General features: G+C 41.0%; 1 protein-coding gene across 1 annotated transcript; it reads left to right on the top strand.

Moving 5' to 3' along the window:
• Positions 1-249: 249 nt before the first annotated feature.
• Positions 250-7,334, top strand: LOC111226132 (NACHT, LRR and PYD domains-containing protein 12-like). Its single transcript, XM_022751231.1, is given in 8 exon segments — positions 250-487; positions 742-798; positions 2,086-2,289; positions 2,292-3,870; positions 4,011-4,184; positions 4,920-5,093; positions 6,422-6,468; positions 6,640-7,334. Coding segments are annotated over 8 exon segments (3,018 nt in total). The 3' UTR covers positions 7,185-7,334.
• The last annotated feature ends 8,468 nt before the right edge of the window (positions 7,335-15,802 follow it).

Genomic DNA, 15,802 nt, shown 5'->3' with positions numbered 1-15,802 from the left:
TTACTCCACTATATCTTTACATAGAATATACTAGTGTGCAGCTATACTATTGTTTAGAATCTCATTAAAAATATAAGTAAATAAAAGACAATAATTGTGAAGATAGATTTACTAGAGTAAATAATCTGGTAAAGGCTGAAAAGCAGAGTTTATCAACCCTACACATGATGATATGTGACAATCTGAACCTTTCATTTTCTGTGATTTTTACAGCTCACTCACACACTCTGACTCTATCAGGGAGCAGAGATGGAGGTGCCTATGAAGCAGCAGCTGCTGGAGACTTTGCAGGATTTGGGAGAAGAAGAACTGAAACTCTTCCAGTGGTACCTGCAGGATGCTGAGTTACTGGATGGTTTCCCTGCCATCAAAAAGTGCCATCTGGAGAATGCAGGCAGACTGAAAACAGTGGACTTGATGGTCGACATGTACACTACTAAAGATGTTATGCAGGTGGCCAAGTTGATTTTAAAGAACAGGAATGAAGGTCAGTCAGAGGATCATGAAACGTGGCGTATTATCCAGAACAACAGTGTCTAATACAATTAAAAACACATTAAATGTATTTAAAGGTGAAGCTACCTTTTGTGAAACTTCTTGGCTTAGTCACTGTGGACAAATGCCTTCTATTTGATATTCTGCACATTCTGTTATTTTTAAGTCATGGAGGTATCATGAAAACTGAAAATGCATCATTTATACAGATCAGTTCATGATATAAGATTCACTTTCCTCCAACAGGAAAACCGTCACAAGTTGGGCCGCAAGACTCGCCAGCCCATACAGCTTCTGCAGCAGGTAGCGTTCAATAGTTCAAATTTCAGTAACAGAGCACTCACACATATTGTGTTCACATTTGATGGTGGGCATGGTGCAATCGTCATAGTGATAACAACTGATGATAGTTTCCCACTCGCACTACACAACATAGCCGACTAGAGACATGCTATTTTGTGCAATAATGTGCAATGCTAACTGTCCATGCAATGCTAGAGGGAAGTACACACATACATATACTAGATTGACCAACTGACTCTGTCACCTCTCTCAGGGCTTGATTTGTCCGGATTGTCCAGTTCCATTTTGACATTGAAGGCCAGGCTGGACCTGCACAAATGTGATTTGATTGGCTTGCCCCTGTGCTGCAGCTTGAAAAGTTGAACTTTTCTCAACCGAAAACAATGCCAGCTTAGCAGTTTGGCAACGTGTGACGTCACCCCACTCAAAGTGAATGAGAGACATCTCTGTTGAAGCCTCCAACATATAGCTGTGAGTGCTGCATACGGACCAAACTTCTAGAAGAAAACACCAGCAGCCCAAACTGACTAGAACACAATGAGAAGAATTTGATAAGAATGATCCACATGAAATGAGATTTACATTTACTTATTTTGCAGACAGTTTTATCCAAAGCAATGTACAAATGAGGGACATAAAGCTTCAATGCAGTAGGGGACCTTGGTGTGAAGTCTAAGTACTACATCTTGTCAATAAGGAGCAGTGGAAAGACATTAGGAAAAGAAGTCCACCAAAAGTGAACAAAGGTGTCTCTAAAGTATCGGGTAGTTTGTATAAAACTTACTGACATTTTGCAGCAAATTCAGAGGAGTCACTGATCACTTGGGTAAATCACTGCACTGCAGGTCAGTGCCATGACACCGACCATGCATCAGTAAGAAAAATCTATTTAGTCTTTTACTGCGTCCCAGTTCAGGGACTGCATCCTTCAGAGGTTGCATCAGACGACCGATTGCGTCACAGCAGCGCAACTAGACTTGTCTTAGCAGCGCAATACAAAATGTTATCAAATAAAGTGTTGCCTGGTGGGACATGGCAAAAATTTACACCCTCTATGGCCCCCCTGCCAACAATCAAGCAGACTAATACGTTGGTATTATTGACCTGCCTCTGACCAAAGTGAATTCTCAAATTACAGCAGCTAATTATTAGCCCTTTGAGGTGTCAGTGCATCAAGTGTATAGATCCAAATATCTCATGAGGATGTGAGGATTTATTTCACTGACACTTGCTGTTGTGATCAGGCCTTTACTGTGTCATTTTAATATCTGTTGTTTTTTCATTCAGAGACTCTTGACAAATGCCAGCCTAAACTGAAATCTAATCTGAAGAAGAAGTTCCAGTGTGTGTTTGAGGGGATCGCCAAAGCAGGAAATCCAACCCTACTGAATCAGATCTACACAGAGCTCTACATCACAGAGGGAAGGACTGGAAAGGTCAATGATGAACATGAGGTTAGGCAGATTGAAACAGCATCAAGGAAACCAGCAGACCAGAAACAACCATCAGACAAGAAGACATCTTTAAAGTATCCACTGGAAGAGATGAACCAATCAGAACAGTGATGACAAAGGGAGTGGCTGGTATTGGGAAAACAGTCTTAACACAGAAGTTCACTCTGGACTGGGCTGAAGACAAAGCCAACCAGGACATACAGTTCACATTTCCATTCACCTTCAGAGAGCTGAATGTGCTGAAAGAGAAAAAGTTCAGCTTGGTGGAACTTGTTCATCACTCCTTTACTGAAACCAAAGAAGCAGGAATCTGCAGGTTTGAACAGGTCCAGGTTGAGGTCATCTTTGACGGTCTGGATGAGCGTCCACCTCCTCTGGACTTCCACAACACTGAGATCCTGACTGATGTTACAGAGTCCACCTCAGTGGACGCGCTGCTGACAAACCTCATCAGGGGGAAACTGCATCCCACTGCTCGCCTCTGGATAACCTTAGGACCTGCAGCAGCCAATCAGATCCCTCCTGAGTGTATTGACATGGTGACAGAGGTCAGAGGGTTCACTGACCCACAGAAGGAGGACTACTTCAGGAAGAGGTTCAGAGATGTGGATCAGGCCAGCAGGATAATCTCCCACATCAAGAGATCACAAAGCCTCCACATCATGTGCCACATCCCAGTCTTCTGCTGGATCACTGCTACAGTTGTGGAGGATGTGTTGAAAACCAGACAGGGAGGAGAGCTGCCCAAGACCCTGACTGAGCTGTACATCCACTTCCTGGTGGTTCAGTCCAAACTGAAGAAGGTCAAGTATGATGGAGGAGTTGAGACAGATCCACACTGGAGTCCAGAGACCAGGGAGATGATTGCGTCTCTGGGAAAACTGGCTTTTGAGCAGCTGCAGAAAGGAAACCTGATCTTCTATGAATCAGACCTGACAGAGTGTGGCATCAATATCAGAGCAGCCTCAGTGTACTCAGGAGTGTTCACACAGATCTTTAAAGAGGAGAGAGGGCTGTACCAGGACAAGGTGTTCTGCTTCGTCCACCTGAGTGTTCAGGAGTTTCTGGCTGCTCTTCATATCCATCTGACCTTCATCAACTCTGGACTCAATCTGCTGACAGGAAAGAAAGCAACCTCATTGTGGGCTAAACTCTCAAGAGACAAATCAACACATTTTTACCAGAGTGCTGTAGACAAGGCCTTACAGAGTCCAAATGGACACCTGGACTTATTCCTCCGCTTCCTCCTGGGTCTTTCATTGCGGACCAATCAGAATCTCCTACGAGGTCTGCTGATACAGACAGGAAGTGACTCACAGGAAACAGTACAGTACATCAAGAAGAAACTCAAAGATACTTCCTCTGCAGAGAGAAGCATCAACCTGTTCCACTGTCTGAATGAACTGAATGATTTTTCTCTAGTGGAGGAGCTCCAACAGTCCCTGAGATCAGGAAGTCTCTCCACATGTAAACTATCTCCTGCTCAATGGTCAGCTCTGGTCTTCATCCTACTTTCATCAGAAAAAGATCTGGATATGTTTGATCTAAAGAAATACTCTGCTTCAGAGGAGGCTCTTCTGAGACTGCTGCCAGTGGTAAAAGCCTCTAACAAAGCTCTGTAAGTGTATAGATAGTTGATTTATTCATCATTATATAAGGACACTTCTATCTGTTCAACAGGGAGAAAATAGATAATAAATAAAAAAAAATATTTTTTATTCATTTTCTCTGTTTAATTCATTATTATCATCTCTTCAGACTGAGTGACTGTAACCTCTCAGAGAGAAACTGTGAAGCTCTGTCCTCAGTTCTCAGCTCCCAGTCCTCTAGTCTGAGAGACATGGACCTGAGTAACAACAACCTGCAGGATTCAGGAGTAAAGCTGCTGTCTGCTGGACTGAGGAGTTCAAACTGTACTCTGGAAACTCTCAGGTCAGGATTCATCTATGAGGCGTGGAATTAAGAAAAATTAACTGATAAAAATTGAGGTAATAACAAAAACTGCTTGCTGCAGTGTCAATAGTATTTCTAATAAATGTCACTCAAGTTTATATAATCAATTGACAATTTAGCACTCATTTTCCAAGACACATTCATTTAATCACTCCTCTCTCTTAAGTATTTTCATCTCTTCCATTTTATCAATTATTTTCTGTTAATTCCACCCTTGAGGTCACTTTCCTGAAATGATGGATTTTGATTTGTAAATGATGAATTCAAGACTGGAAAAATTATGAAACATGAATATGTTTTCATCATATCTTGACTCTTTTAATTCAATTGACTTTAAATTCATCAAATCCCATTCATTGTCATGACCTCCATTTTTTTAATCAATGTTATTTTTACCTCCATTTGGCATGTTCATCACCTACTTTAGCTGATGATCATTTAAAATCTGATTTACATTAGTGCAACAGCCAACTTGTATTGGACAATTACTTTCCCTGACAAAATTTCATTATTCATCATAATCATTTACTTTAGTTGTTGAATTCTTCAATTCCACTGATGATGTTTAAGGTATAATTCTAAATTTGCCTCAAATACATTGTATCTGATCCAAGCTAGACCGCAACCACAAACAAAAGAATAAATAACAAAAAAATCAAACATACCGCCAAGTGTTGACAGAGGGTTCCTATGTGTTGTTTTGTGTGTTTACAGTCTTTCAGGTTGTCTGGTCACAGAGGAAGGCTGTGCTTCTCTGGCTTCAGCTCTGAGCTCCAACCCCTCCCATCTGAGAGAGCTGGACCTGAGCTACAATCATCCAGGAGACTCAGGGGTGAAGATTCTGTCTGCTGGACTGGAAGATCCAGACTGGCGACTGGACACTCTCAGGTATGGAGAGGCCTGCTGCAGCCACAATGTCTGATGGAGGAAGAGCTGAAACATTTTCTGTGTCACAGTTGATGTCAGATCTCTACAGAATTGCATTGCATTCAATTCAACAACAAAAGGGGATTTTCTCCTAATGATGACTTGTGATGATATCTAGTTATGAATCACTGTGTCATATTTAGGAGAAAAGATCTCACAGTTATGAAACCAGGTGTTGTCAGCTGTATTCTATGACCTGAGCATGAATTTCAGCTCAATGTTCCAACCATAACTTAGTATAGGATAAGTGTTTTCACAAGCTTTTTAACTTCCCAAAATCCTAAATAAACTCTCCTAACTTTAGGGTAACCATTAATCTGCCCTAACTTTCACCTTTCCACCACTTACCTAACTCATCTTATCCATATGACTGCTCTTTTATTGCCTTTGCACAACCAACAAAATGACAACAGACAGAACTCATTCACTGAAAGTATCATGGCAGCAGACACTAACGATGTGTTTGACGACAGAACGCTCATCAGTAGATGATCCTGCAGGTAGCTGAGCATCAAGAGGCTCTCCTGGTTGCGGTGCAACTGAAAAATGTGTTTTGTTGTTTTAAACAGAACACAATGTTGGATTGAGTATTTACAATTTCCTAACCTGAAATAAGATAGGATGAAGTAAGATAAGATCAGGCTCCTATCTTATACTCTACTGATCTTGAGACTTAAGACAGGAAGTTTCTGTAATATGGCTGCTGGTTTCTTTTTGTAGTGTGGTAAGCTGTGGGAACAGTTAGCGGGAGTTGGCCTATTGGTTGAGGCCCCAATTTTGGGGGCCAAAAAAAAGAACCTCAGATTTTGACTCATTGAGCCAGAGAAAATTTTGTGACGTCCAGAATTTGATATCAGAAAGACAAGCCATGAAAATGTGTCTATGTCACTACCAGTCAGAAGAACATAAAGTTTAAAGTCGTCAGCATAACAGCAGATATTAATATTATACCTGCGGATTATCTGACTCAAAGAAGCAGATAAAAAGTAGTACAGAACCGAAAATTGACCCCTAGGCAACACCACGAGAGAGGGCCTGGGGATGAGGAGAATTTTCACCCATTACAATGGAGAAAGATGATGAAATATTTTCTCCATGTCATCTCCCTGTAAAATTACAAGATAAGTACTCCAGTTCCCTTTTCTTTGTAGTCAATGTGCATCCATACATACAAACCTACATTTGGGTAACAGGGTAACGAAACAATCTGTGTTTGAGAGCCATGTAATGTCCATGTCTGCATGCTGAAAGAGAATGTGCTGGTCTGACCCCCCCCCCCCTCCTTTCAGGGTGGAGCCTGGTGGAGTCAGATGGTTGAGACCAGGTCTGAGGAAGTGTAAGTGTGTTTTTAATTTGATTCATGGAAACAAAGCAGCACATTCAACCATCTTCAAACTGTCACATCACTCCTTCAGATCACTGATTTCATGAGTCATCATCAATATAATAAATGATCAGATGATGTATCAATAACTGCAGCCGTATTGTGTCTTCTTCTCTCCATCAGATTCCTGTGAACTCACACTTGACGCAAACACAGTGAATAGAAACCTCAAACTGTCTGACAACAACAGGAAGGTGACACATGTGAGAGAGGATCAGTCGTATCCTGATCATCCAGACAAATTTGAATTGCCTCAGCTTCTGTGTACAACTGGTCTGACTGGTCGCTGTTACTGGGAGGCTGAGTGGAGAGGAGATGTTTACATATCAGTGAGCTACAGGGGAATAAGAAGGAGAGGAAACAGTGAAGACTGTTGGTTTGGAAAGAACAATCAGTCCTGGAGTCTGTTCTGCTCAGATGGTTTTTACTCTGTCTGGCACAATAACATAAGGACATCCATCCTTTCCTCCTTCTCCTCCGCCTCCTCCTCCAATAGAGTAGCAGTATATGTGGACTGTCCTGCTGGCACTCTGTCCTTCTACAGAGTCTCCTCTGACTCACTGATCCACCTCCACACTTTCAACACCACATTCACTGAACCTCTGTATCCTGGGTTTGGGTTAGCAGTATGGTCGTTTGGTTCCTCAGTGTCTCTGTGTTCAGTATAGCAGAGAGTCTCCTGCTGTTGAACAGATAGGCCAGTCAGTACATATCTGTCTGTTTCACTCACACACATTTTCAGATTCATGAACTGAGTCAATGTATTACTCTTCTAAATGATTCCTTGTCAAGGTTTTCCTCCCCCAGTTCTTTAAAGATGGAAGCTAAGATATAAATGTTGTTGACTTTTGTTCAGATTCTGACAATGATTTCTTTTTTATCTTTGTACAATAAAAGCATCAGTGTGTATATCATTGTTTTGTCTTTCTTTTAATCTTAGGTCTACTTAACTGACTCAGTTCAAACTAAAATGCTGTCACAGTTTGTTTGAAAGGTCTAAGAAAGGACAAAGACAGTGAATGAAAATGATTAAGAGTTCTAAGAAATTAGGTTTACAGTATCTTTGTCCGGGAGGGTTGAGGGTGTCGATGACTCTCGAGAAGTTTTGAGGTTGTTGGTTCTGTCCTGATACAGAGTTTTCATATTGAAACCAATGTCCAGACAAAAAAGTCTGAAATTCTCCAAAAATATAACTTGTTTTTGTTTCTTTCCCAGTCTCTACGTTTTAATCCTCAGTAGATTCAATGGTGTTTGAAGTCCCTCACTAAAAGTGAAAATCTAAATCTCTCACAACTTCAGAGTTGTGAGACTTCCTTTTGAGATGGTTTAGAGGAGTTGCAAGGTAAGCAAAATGGGTAATGATCTTGTGATACCAGCCCGCAAATCTCAGGAAACACTTTAAGGATTTGACATCCTGAAGGACCAGAAAGTCAGACACAGCCTGGGTGTTGCCTCTTCTGGATAAAACCTCTTAAAGAAGTGGCATTTTTTCATGTCAAGTCTGAGTTTAGCCATCTGTAACCATCTGTAAGGGAAAATTGTTTAAACCCCCCATCAGCCAGCTGTCCAGAACAGACTAAAGAGAGGCAACAATGAGGCAAGACCAGAGTAAGCACAGGGAAAGGAAAAGGGCTATGGAGGAAATCTTGAATTTCACATCTGTGTCAATGGATACATCTCCCAAAGCACAGTTTCAACCTACAGAAAGTTTCTGGCTTTCTCTGTCGAGATGAGAACAGTTGCGCTTACTGCAAAAAGGATACAGTCATAGGCTCTCATAGAGGCAGTTTGTTAGGAATTGTCCTTTTTGAAACACAGGCAAAAGTTTCAGACAGGAACACCTGTGTATGCTTGGACCATGAGAATGTCAAACTCTTGACTGAAAAAGGTCTTGTGAAAACAGGTAGAGTTTCTCAGCTGTTGTCCTCAGTTGGGTGCAGTCCAGACAACAAGTCATGCATGTATCGAGTCTGTGCAAAAAGCTGCTATAATGAGATGGAAGTTGCAATACCCCAGGCAGAAGAGACGGTGACTTGGAATCAATGGATCAGAAAACCTGTGTCAGAGGTGCATAAGATCTACATGAATCTAGTCAAGGACGCACACTTGAACATAAGCTGAACTGTTGAATTGAAAGCTTGACAGCCTAGCCAAACACTACTACGATTGGCTTTCTTAGTCCAAAGAACATAGGGCCTTAAAAGAAAGCCTAAAGCCGCGTTTCCACTGCAGGAACTTCCCCAAGAACAAGGAACCTTTTGAGGAACTATGCGCATTTTCGACTGCGGGAACCAGGGTATAAATTTAGTTCCAGCATAATTGATCAACCATTAAAAAGTCCGTGTTAGCAGATAGTACTTCCCAGAGGTTCAGGAACGTTGGGGGGTGTGGTCTGCAGTGCTGAACATTTATAGTTGGTCAAGTACATGCTGCATTTTATTTCACCCGCCATGTTTAGAAGCCCACAGCTGCAAGCTGACCCTTTTGTTTTGATTCAAGACTATTGTTTTTCATCATGGTTCAAGATGGAGAAGAAAGCCTACAACAGATGGACCGACGACGAGGTCCAGGCGTTGCTAAGCATTTACGCGGAAGAAGATATCCAGCTGGAATTGGAATCGGTGACACGGAACAAAAAAGTGTACACTAAAATATCTACAAGGTTGAGCAAACTTAACATTTTCCATGCCCCCAAATAGGTTTGGGAGAAGGTAATAAAACTGAAACAGGAATACAAAAAAATAAAGGACCACAACAACTGGAGTGGTTCTGACCGAAGGACCAGTGGTGGTGGTTCGACCGGCTCGATGCTTTGCTGGGACACCAACTGGCGTTCTCTGGACATGAACAGCTACAGCTACATGCAGCTCCTTCTTGAGGGCCAGGCGGAAGACATGGAACTGAGGAGACAGGAGCTTGCATTCCTCAAGGCTGACTCTGCAGAGACCAGACACATCCACAGAGACTTTCAAGCCAGGTTTCTGGATGTTCTTCGCCAGCTTACTCAGTCTTTGTGCCAGAAGAACCCAATTCCCCCAGGACTGAAAATATTGCCATTACATCTGTGCACATGTACACATTCGCACATATTTTTGCACATAAGTTGTATTTTGTTGAATAAATACTTTAAGCAAACAGTGTGTGTATAGTGGCTATTCTTTCAATAGAATAATAACATAAAATACTTAAGTATTTTGTGTGTGAGTGAATGAAGTTATTAGTTATTAGCTATCTATCTATAAGCTATAAATTGAGGTGATGTGTTTAATAAGTTAAACATTGTAGATAAGCAGCTGTGACAATTTTTGTTGTTCAAAACAGATGTGCACTGTAACAATTTATTTCCACCTCTTTGAAGCAAGAGGCGGGGTTTTGAAGCTGGTTGCCCTCAGAAGTGTCAGAGCCTCGGCTTTCCCGCTGGCAACGGCACGTTCATTAATCTGCCGCCTGTAGTACTCATGGATCGCTGGACTATGCTAGCAGGCCTGTAGCCCTCAGGGAAAAAGTTACTCTGTCCTTGTCCGGTTGTTGCCGTGGGCCCCTGCGCGGCCACCCTCGCTCACTAGCTTTGTCCCTGACTTCGCATGAGCACTGAGGCATGTGAATGCGGGAAGGGGAGAGGGGCAGAGGAGGGCCCTCTTATGTGATTCTACCCAGTGGCCAGTGTGGATGTCGCTGAGACTCCCGAAGTCATGCCCTGTCGATACCTATTCGCCGTCACGGGGCTCCGCCAGTGGAGATTAAAGATTGAGTTAAAGAAGATTAAATTATTAAAAAATGAATGAATAAAATATAAATGAGTAAAATACAAACGATAAGAATGATTATATGATTTGGCATTTCCAACATTCTTAAGACCAACTTATACTAAAACTTAAACTTTCTTAAACTTTTCAGATGGAGACCCACAATCTTCCATAGAAAATCAAGGTTAAATTAAAGAATAAAATAAAGAATAAATGAGGAGTATAATGTAGATGTACATAAATGTAAATACAAGCAAGTTGGCCCTGCTGTTCTGTTTGACAATATTCTTGTCTCTTCTTTTTGTATGAAGGAGTCCTCCTTACATCTCTATTTTTGGTCTTTTTAATCATTGTTTTCTAACAAAGCAGCTCAAGACTTGTACGGTACATATCAAACAAACGGTTATAATCTTGTACTGCTGTCCCTCCAGCTACTAGGGACTGTAAACAAGTAAACATGGATAATTAAACATCGGCAAACAACAACTGCATAAACCTCCATCCCTTCAACATCATAAACATTGAAACAGTAAAAAACAGATGCACAAAATGAAAACTGGCAATTACACTTTACAAAGTATGCTTCAGGAACGTCATTAGACCTGTACGAGCATCTAGCCCCTCTGCCTCTACAGTAGCCAACTGTGCCCCCTCAGGCTGGTTTAAGGCGGTGGCACCCCATTCTTCTCTGTACTCATCCCCATTCATTTCACAGAGGCTATGCAGAACACAACATGCTAATACCATGGATTTGACCTTGTCATTACATTTTAGCAAGCACCTCCATCTTCCCTTCAGTCTACCAAATGCATTCTCAACAACCACCCTGGCTCTGCTTGTTTTGTGGTTGTACACAAATTGCTGGGGTGTCAGTCATTCATTGTCTATGAAAGGTTTCATTAGCCAGCTTTTCAAAGGAGAGGCTTCATCACCAAGGAGATAGTAGCCAACATTGTGTCCACAAATGTTATTTATTTCATTTCAAGCACAGCACTCTGGCATCATGCAGGCTCCCTGCCACTCTAGCAAAAACATTCTAAAATAGTCCCATTCAATCCACCACAGCCTGCAGGATGATCCCATGCCAGCCTTTGCGGTTGAAATACTCAGTGTGATATTCCTCTGGTCCAAGAATGGGGTTGTGGGATCCATCAGTTGCACCTACACACTGTGGCAACCCCCATCTGTGCTCAAAATACGTCGCCATGTCCTTTAACTTCTCACTGTTTGGCAACTGTATTACTTTGGCCATGAGCACCCTTTTTGGAGACAGGATTAGAGGAAGAGGTGTTCCCATAAGAGGAGGAAGAGCAAGAGGAGAAGGAGCAAGAGGAGAAAGAGGAGAAGGGGCAAGAGGAGAAAGAGGAGAAGGGGCAAGAGGAGAAAGAAGCGAACCAGACAGAGGAAGAGGTGAAGGAGGAAGGGTCAGAGGAAATAGGACAATTCTTACAGATGAGATCAGAGACAGGATAGACAGTAATTGCAATACTGTATAGGCCTACTGTATTTTACAGTACAGTATGTTCATGTCATCTTCAGTTCAGAATTGAGAATAAGGAGATTTTGTTTCCCCATTGCATTTGTGTTCATATTTACAGCATGCTGCAAATACATACAGTAATAGTGTTTTTATACTTATACTGATATACTGCATATATCATTAGAAAAGTAGAAATGTGAAAAATGTTTTCGATTGTGCATGTGCAGCTGGAAAAGATCTATATATTTGGTGTTTGTGTGTAAAGTTTGGAAGCTAAAGTATCATTTTTACAAGAGTTTATTTAGTTTTTGATGTAGAGCTTGCTTTTCAGGAGATGTACCATGTTTTGTATTTTGTGTATATGGTTTTGGTTTGTATGTGTGGAGCTTTGATAAACAGGGCCCTAGTTTCAGGAACTGTGTTTTTTGCAATAGTGAAAAACTGTAAAATGATGCATGAATGTTTACATTGAAGACATCAGTGTTGGTATCACTATTGGTTAACAGCAGTCATTAATACAACTCTAATAACAAGATTTAAGTCTTTTTCATTTCCAAACACTTGATGTCATCCGTGTTCATTAAACTGACACCACGCAATTAATCGTTTCACCACCAGATGCCGCCACATCATCATCAATGTAGAGTCAGTCCTTCACAGTCAATGGACATATTAGTTCCCTTAGAGCTCAACTGATACAATAATCAATAATAATTGCTGTGGGAACAAACACTGAGGGTGAGAAAAACAACTCCATGAGTCACCATGAGATTAATGAGGCTGAACGTTACTGTGGTGGAGCTGCAGGAATCCCTTCACTGAAATGAGGCAAAGCAGGTTCAACATACCCAGGATATCTTTTCATTATCTGGCTTCACTGAATGTAGTTATCAGCTGGAAGACAAGATGTTTTTAACTTTTCATGTGAATACCAGCTTTGCTAGCAAAATGAAACATTTCACATGTGAACCCAAGTTTTACATGTGAAATAAAAAATTTAAAACATGTTTTTAGCTTTATGTGAATGCCAATTTTACACGGAAAATGATGTATGTGAAGTGAAAAATCCCACGTTGTGTTGTGATTACACATGTAAATCAGAGTAAGGTGGCATTTGGGGGGAAAAAAACATTTAAGCTATATATGTGGATGCAAACTTTAAATGTGAAAAGGATAGTGCCATGTATGAAATGGAAGTTTTGACATGAATCCAAACTTTTATAGGTGAAAATCAACATTTCCCATGTGAACTGACATCAACTTTGGATAAAAAATGGAATAGTGTATACTGAGCCCTGCCATAGATCCCAGCTTCCCGCCAATACACTCACATACATAGCCTTAATATTACTATAATATAGAGCCAGCAGTGATTGGTTGTTGGACTTTCATGATGTCATGAAACCAACTGTTGACGCTCACAGGCCTTTCAACTGACGACCTCTTAGAAATATATAACTGAAGCTGCATAGAGGAGACAGAGGTTGAAGCCCAGAGATTCAGAGGTAAGTTTAAATTTAAACTGGAGTGTCATGTCAGTTGACAAAAGTTAGCATTAGTGTGCTAACATTAGTGCTAGCATTAGCTAACGCAGCAAGCTAAACGCGGGTTAAATTGGGCTGGTTATTCATCGAGTTATTCAGACCATCAAGGGATCGTAAAGGAATATCTGCAAATCTGTTATTGTAGTTCATTTATTTCCATGATGCTCCTCTCATGATGTGCGCATGCAGGCAGGTGTTGTCAGTGAGTTACCATGGTTAGGGTGACGCTCTCTGTCTGTCGCTCTGAAACTTTCTAAAGAGTCAGCTCATTCACAACCAACACATCACTAATACGTACCTTCACTGCTGTGCTGAGAGCACTCGTTGCCAGGCGGCGTAAGAGTGGCAAACACACGGCACTCCTGATATTTAATGCCTTGCTGCGTAGACATATGTTTCAGCATGTTGCTGGTGTTTCCACCATTGTTTGAAATCTTAGTGCCACAGACATTGCATGTTGCACTGTTTGCATCATTTAGTGTGAAATTAAGCCACACTTCCTCGACTCCTTCGTTTTCGTTCACGCTGACTGCCACTCGCGAAAGCATGACGTCATTCTTTGCGAGACACACGGAACTAGGTGGAAGACATCGATAAGGGCATCGTTAAGCATAGAGGCAAATGATGTTGATGGATCGAACCAGTTGGAACTGGTTCTCAACTAGTACCGGTTCTCGATCCCCATCCCTACTCATGAGTCAATAACAGATTTTTAAGTTAGTATGCTTTTACAAAATCATGAATGTGATTGTGCCTTAATACTGAAATATAGTGATATAATTTTACATCGTTGGTGAACATAATTAAACAAAGAGGAAGCCTCGGAGCCTCTTCCATGAGGAAATAGATTTAGCGTAAATATTGTCATAAATTAAGGAAGGCTGGACCCAAACGAAACACAAGCGAGTAGGTGAAAAGATATGACTTTACTAACAAAAAACACAAGGAGCACAGGATTAAGGGACACAAGGAAACATCAAAATCCAAACTGGGTAAAGCAGGATGAACTGAACAGGGAGCAGAAGCAGGAGGTAGCTATGCTATGACAGCTGAAACCACAGCCTGTGAGTACAATAAACAGCTGACATTAGATAGTTGTTATGAGGCCATTTCATTCATCTAGAGTGATTTTACTTTGTCACAGTTGTTAGAATTTGAAGGTGACCTTGTGAGTGTTGAGAATAGCAACCCTCAGGTTTAACATTGCTTAACCATCTAAATCCTACTGTGATGTGTTGTAAGCCTATTTCATTTATATAAATGATCTTGTTTGAGCTTGATGATGATCTAGTAGCCTGCGACCTACCACCATTTTACATACATTATGTTTTTATAGGTATTTTCAAATATGAAACTGACATTTTTCTAATAATCACTTCCTGTCTTGATCCAGTTATAAACTGTTCTTGATGCATTTTGGGTTTTCTCACCACCTGAGTCTAACTAATCTAGACTAGTGCAGGGGGCTGTTACTTAGCTTAATCCAAGAGGTTAGGTGGTGTAAAAGTGGAGGAAATCTGTTTTAAATCACAATATTTTTTTTCCTGGGGGAGGACCCAGGACCCCCCTACCAATTTTGTATCTTTCCAGATTTGCTCCTCCGTTTGAAAACATAACCAGGCATCCATCCATCTAAATGCATTCCTACACAACAGAACAGTAACCCTGATAACCATGAAGCAAATAACGTCTGTGATGATGTAAAACACTTAAACTTATGACCAAACTTCTATCCAAGTGTGATGGGGTCCTTCAAAAAGACTATGGCACAGCCTCCTCAGAAATCCTAATTTAACCCGTCTCTAACCATAGTTTATTACAGCACAACAATTACCATAGTCAAAATACATGAAACTGGGACTGTCCCCCTTTTATTGTGTCATAGATAAAAACGTTACGTATTTTAATGATATATTGGCCGCCGAACTGGAAATGTCCCCAGTTCTTATTTCAGAAATCTGGTCAATTTACTCCAGAGGAGTGTTAGTGTCTACTTACAGTTACACAAAGGTAAGTGTGTGTAAAATGATTTCAGAGCATCATCCAGAATCATGTTTCAACTTGGCATGAGTGACCAACTTGAAGCTTAAGAGTACAGCTACCATAACTTTTGTTGTAGTTATTATTCGCCTGGATGGCAGTTGATATTTCGGGCTGATATTGCTCTCCTAATGCCCCCTGGGTAGATGTAGACAAGAAAACATGATTTAAAGCTGATAATTTGTGTTGAAGGATGCACAACAACACATTTGTAAGAGTTTAATTTGGAAAGCCTTTTTCACACGAAAACATGTTTTCTTTTGCACCCTTCAAAACTATTTGTGTTTGGATTCAACAAAGTCAAGTCCATACCCCAGCTGTAGTTCACCTACTCCAATACAGTCCAGTATTATAGTAGCCTCATTATTTTCTGGTCATCAACAACTGTAGAATCCAAAGAAAGTTTGTAATTCCAATTCTGGACGACAATATGCATGGATGATTGTTTCCTTTCTATACTTCCTGTAATAGTTTGC

This window comes from Seriola dumerili, unplaced genomic scaffold (assembly GCF_002260705.1).
Source record: "Seriola dumerili isolate Sdu_G_001 unplaced genomic scaffold, Sdu_1.0 BDQW01000149.1, whole genome shotgun sequence".
Lineage (NCBI taxonomy): Eukaryota > Metazoa > Chordata > Actinopteri > Carangiformes > Carangidae > Seriola > Seriola dumerili.
The sequence above is the reverse complement of the archived record's forward strand: the minus strand, read 5'-3'. Positions and strand labels throughout refer to the sequence as shown.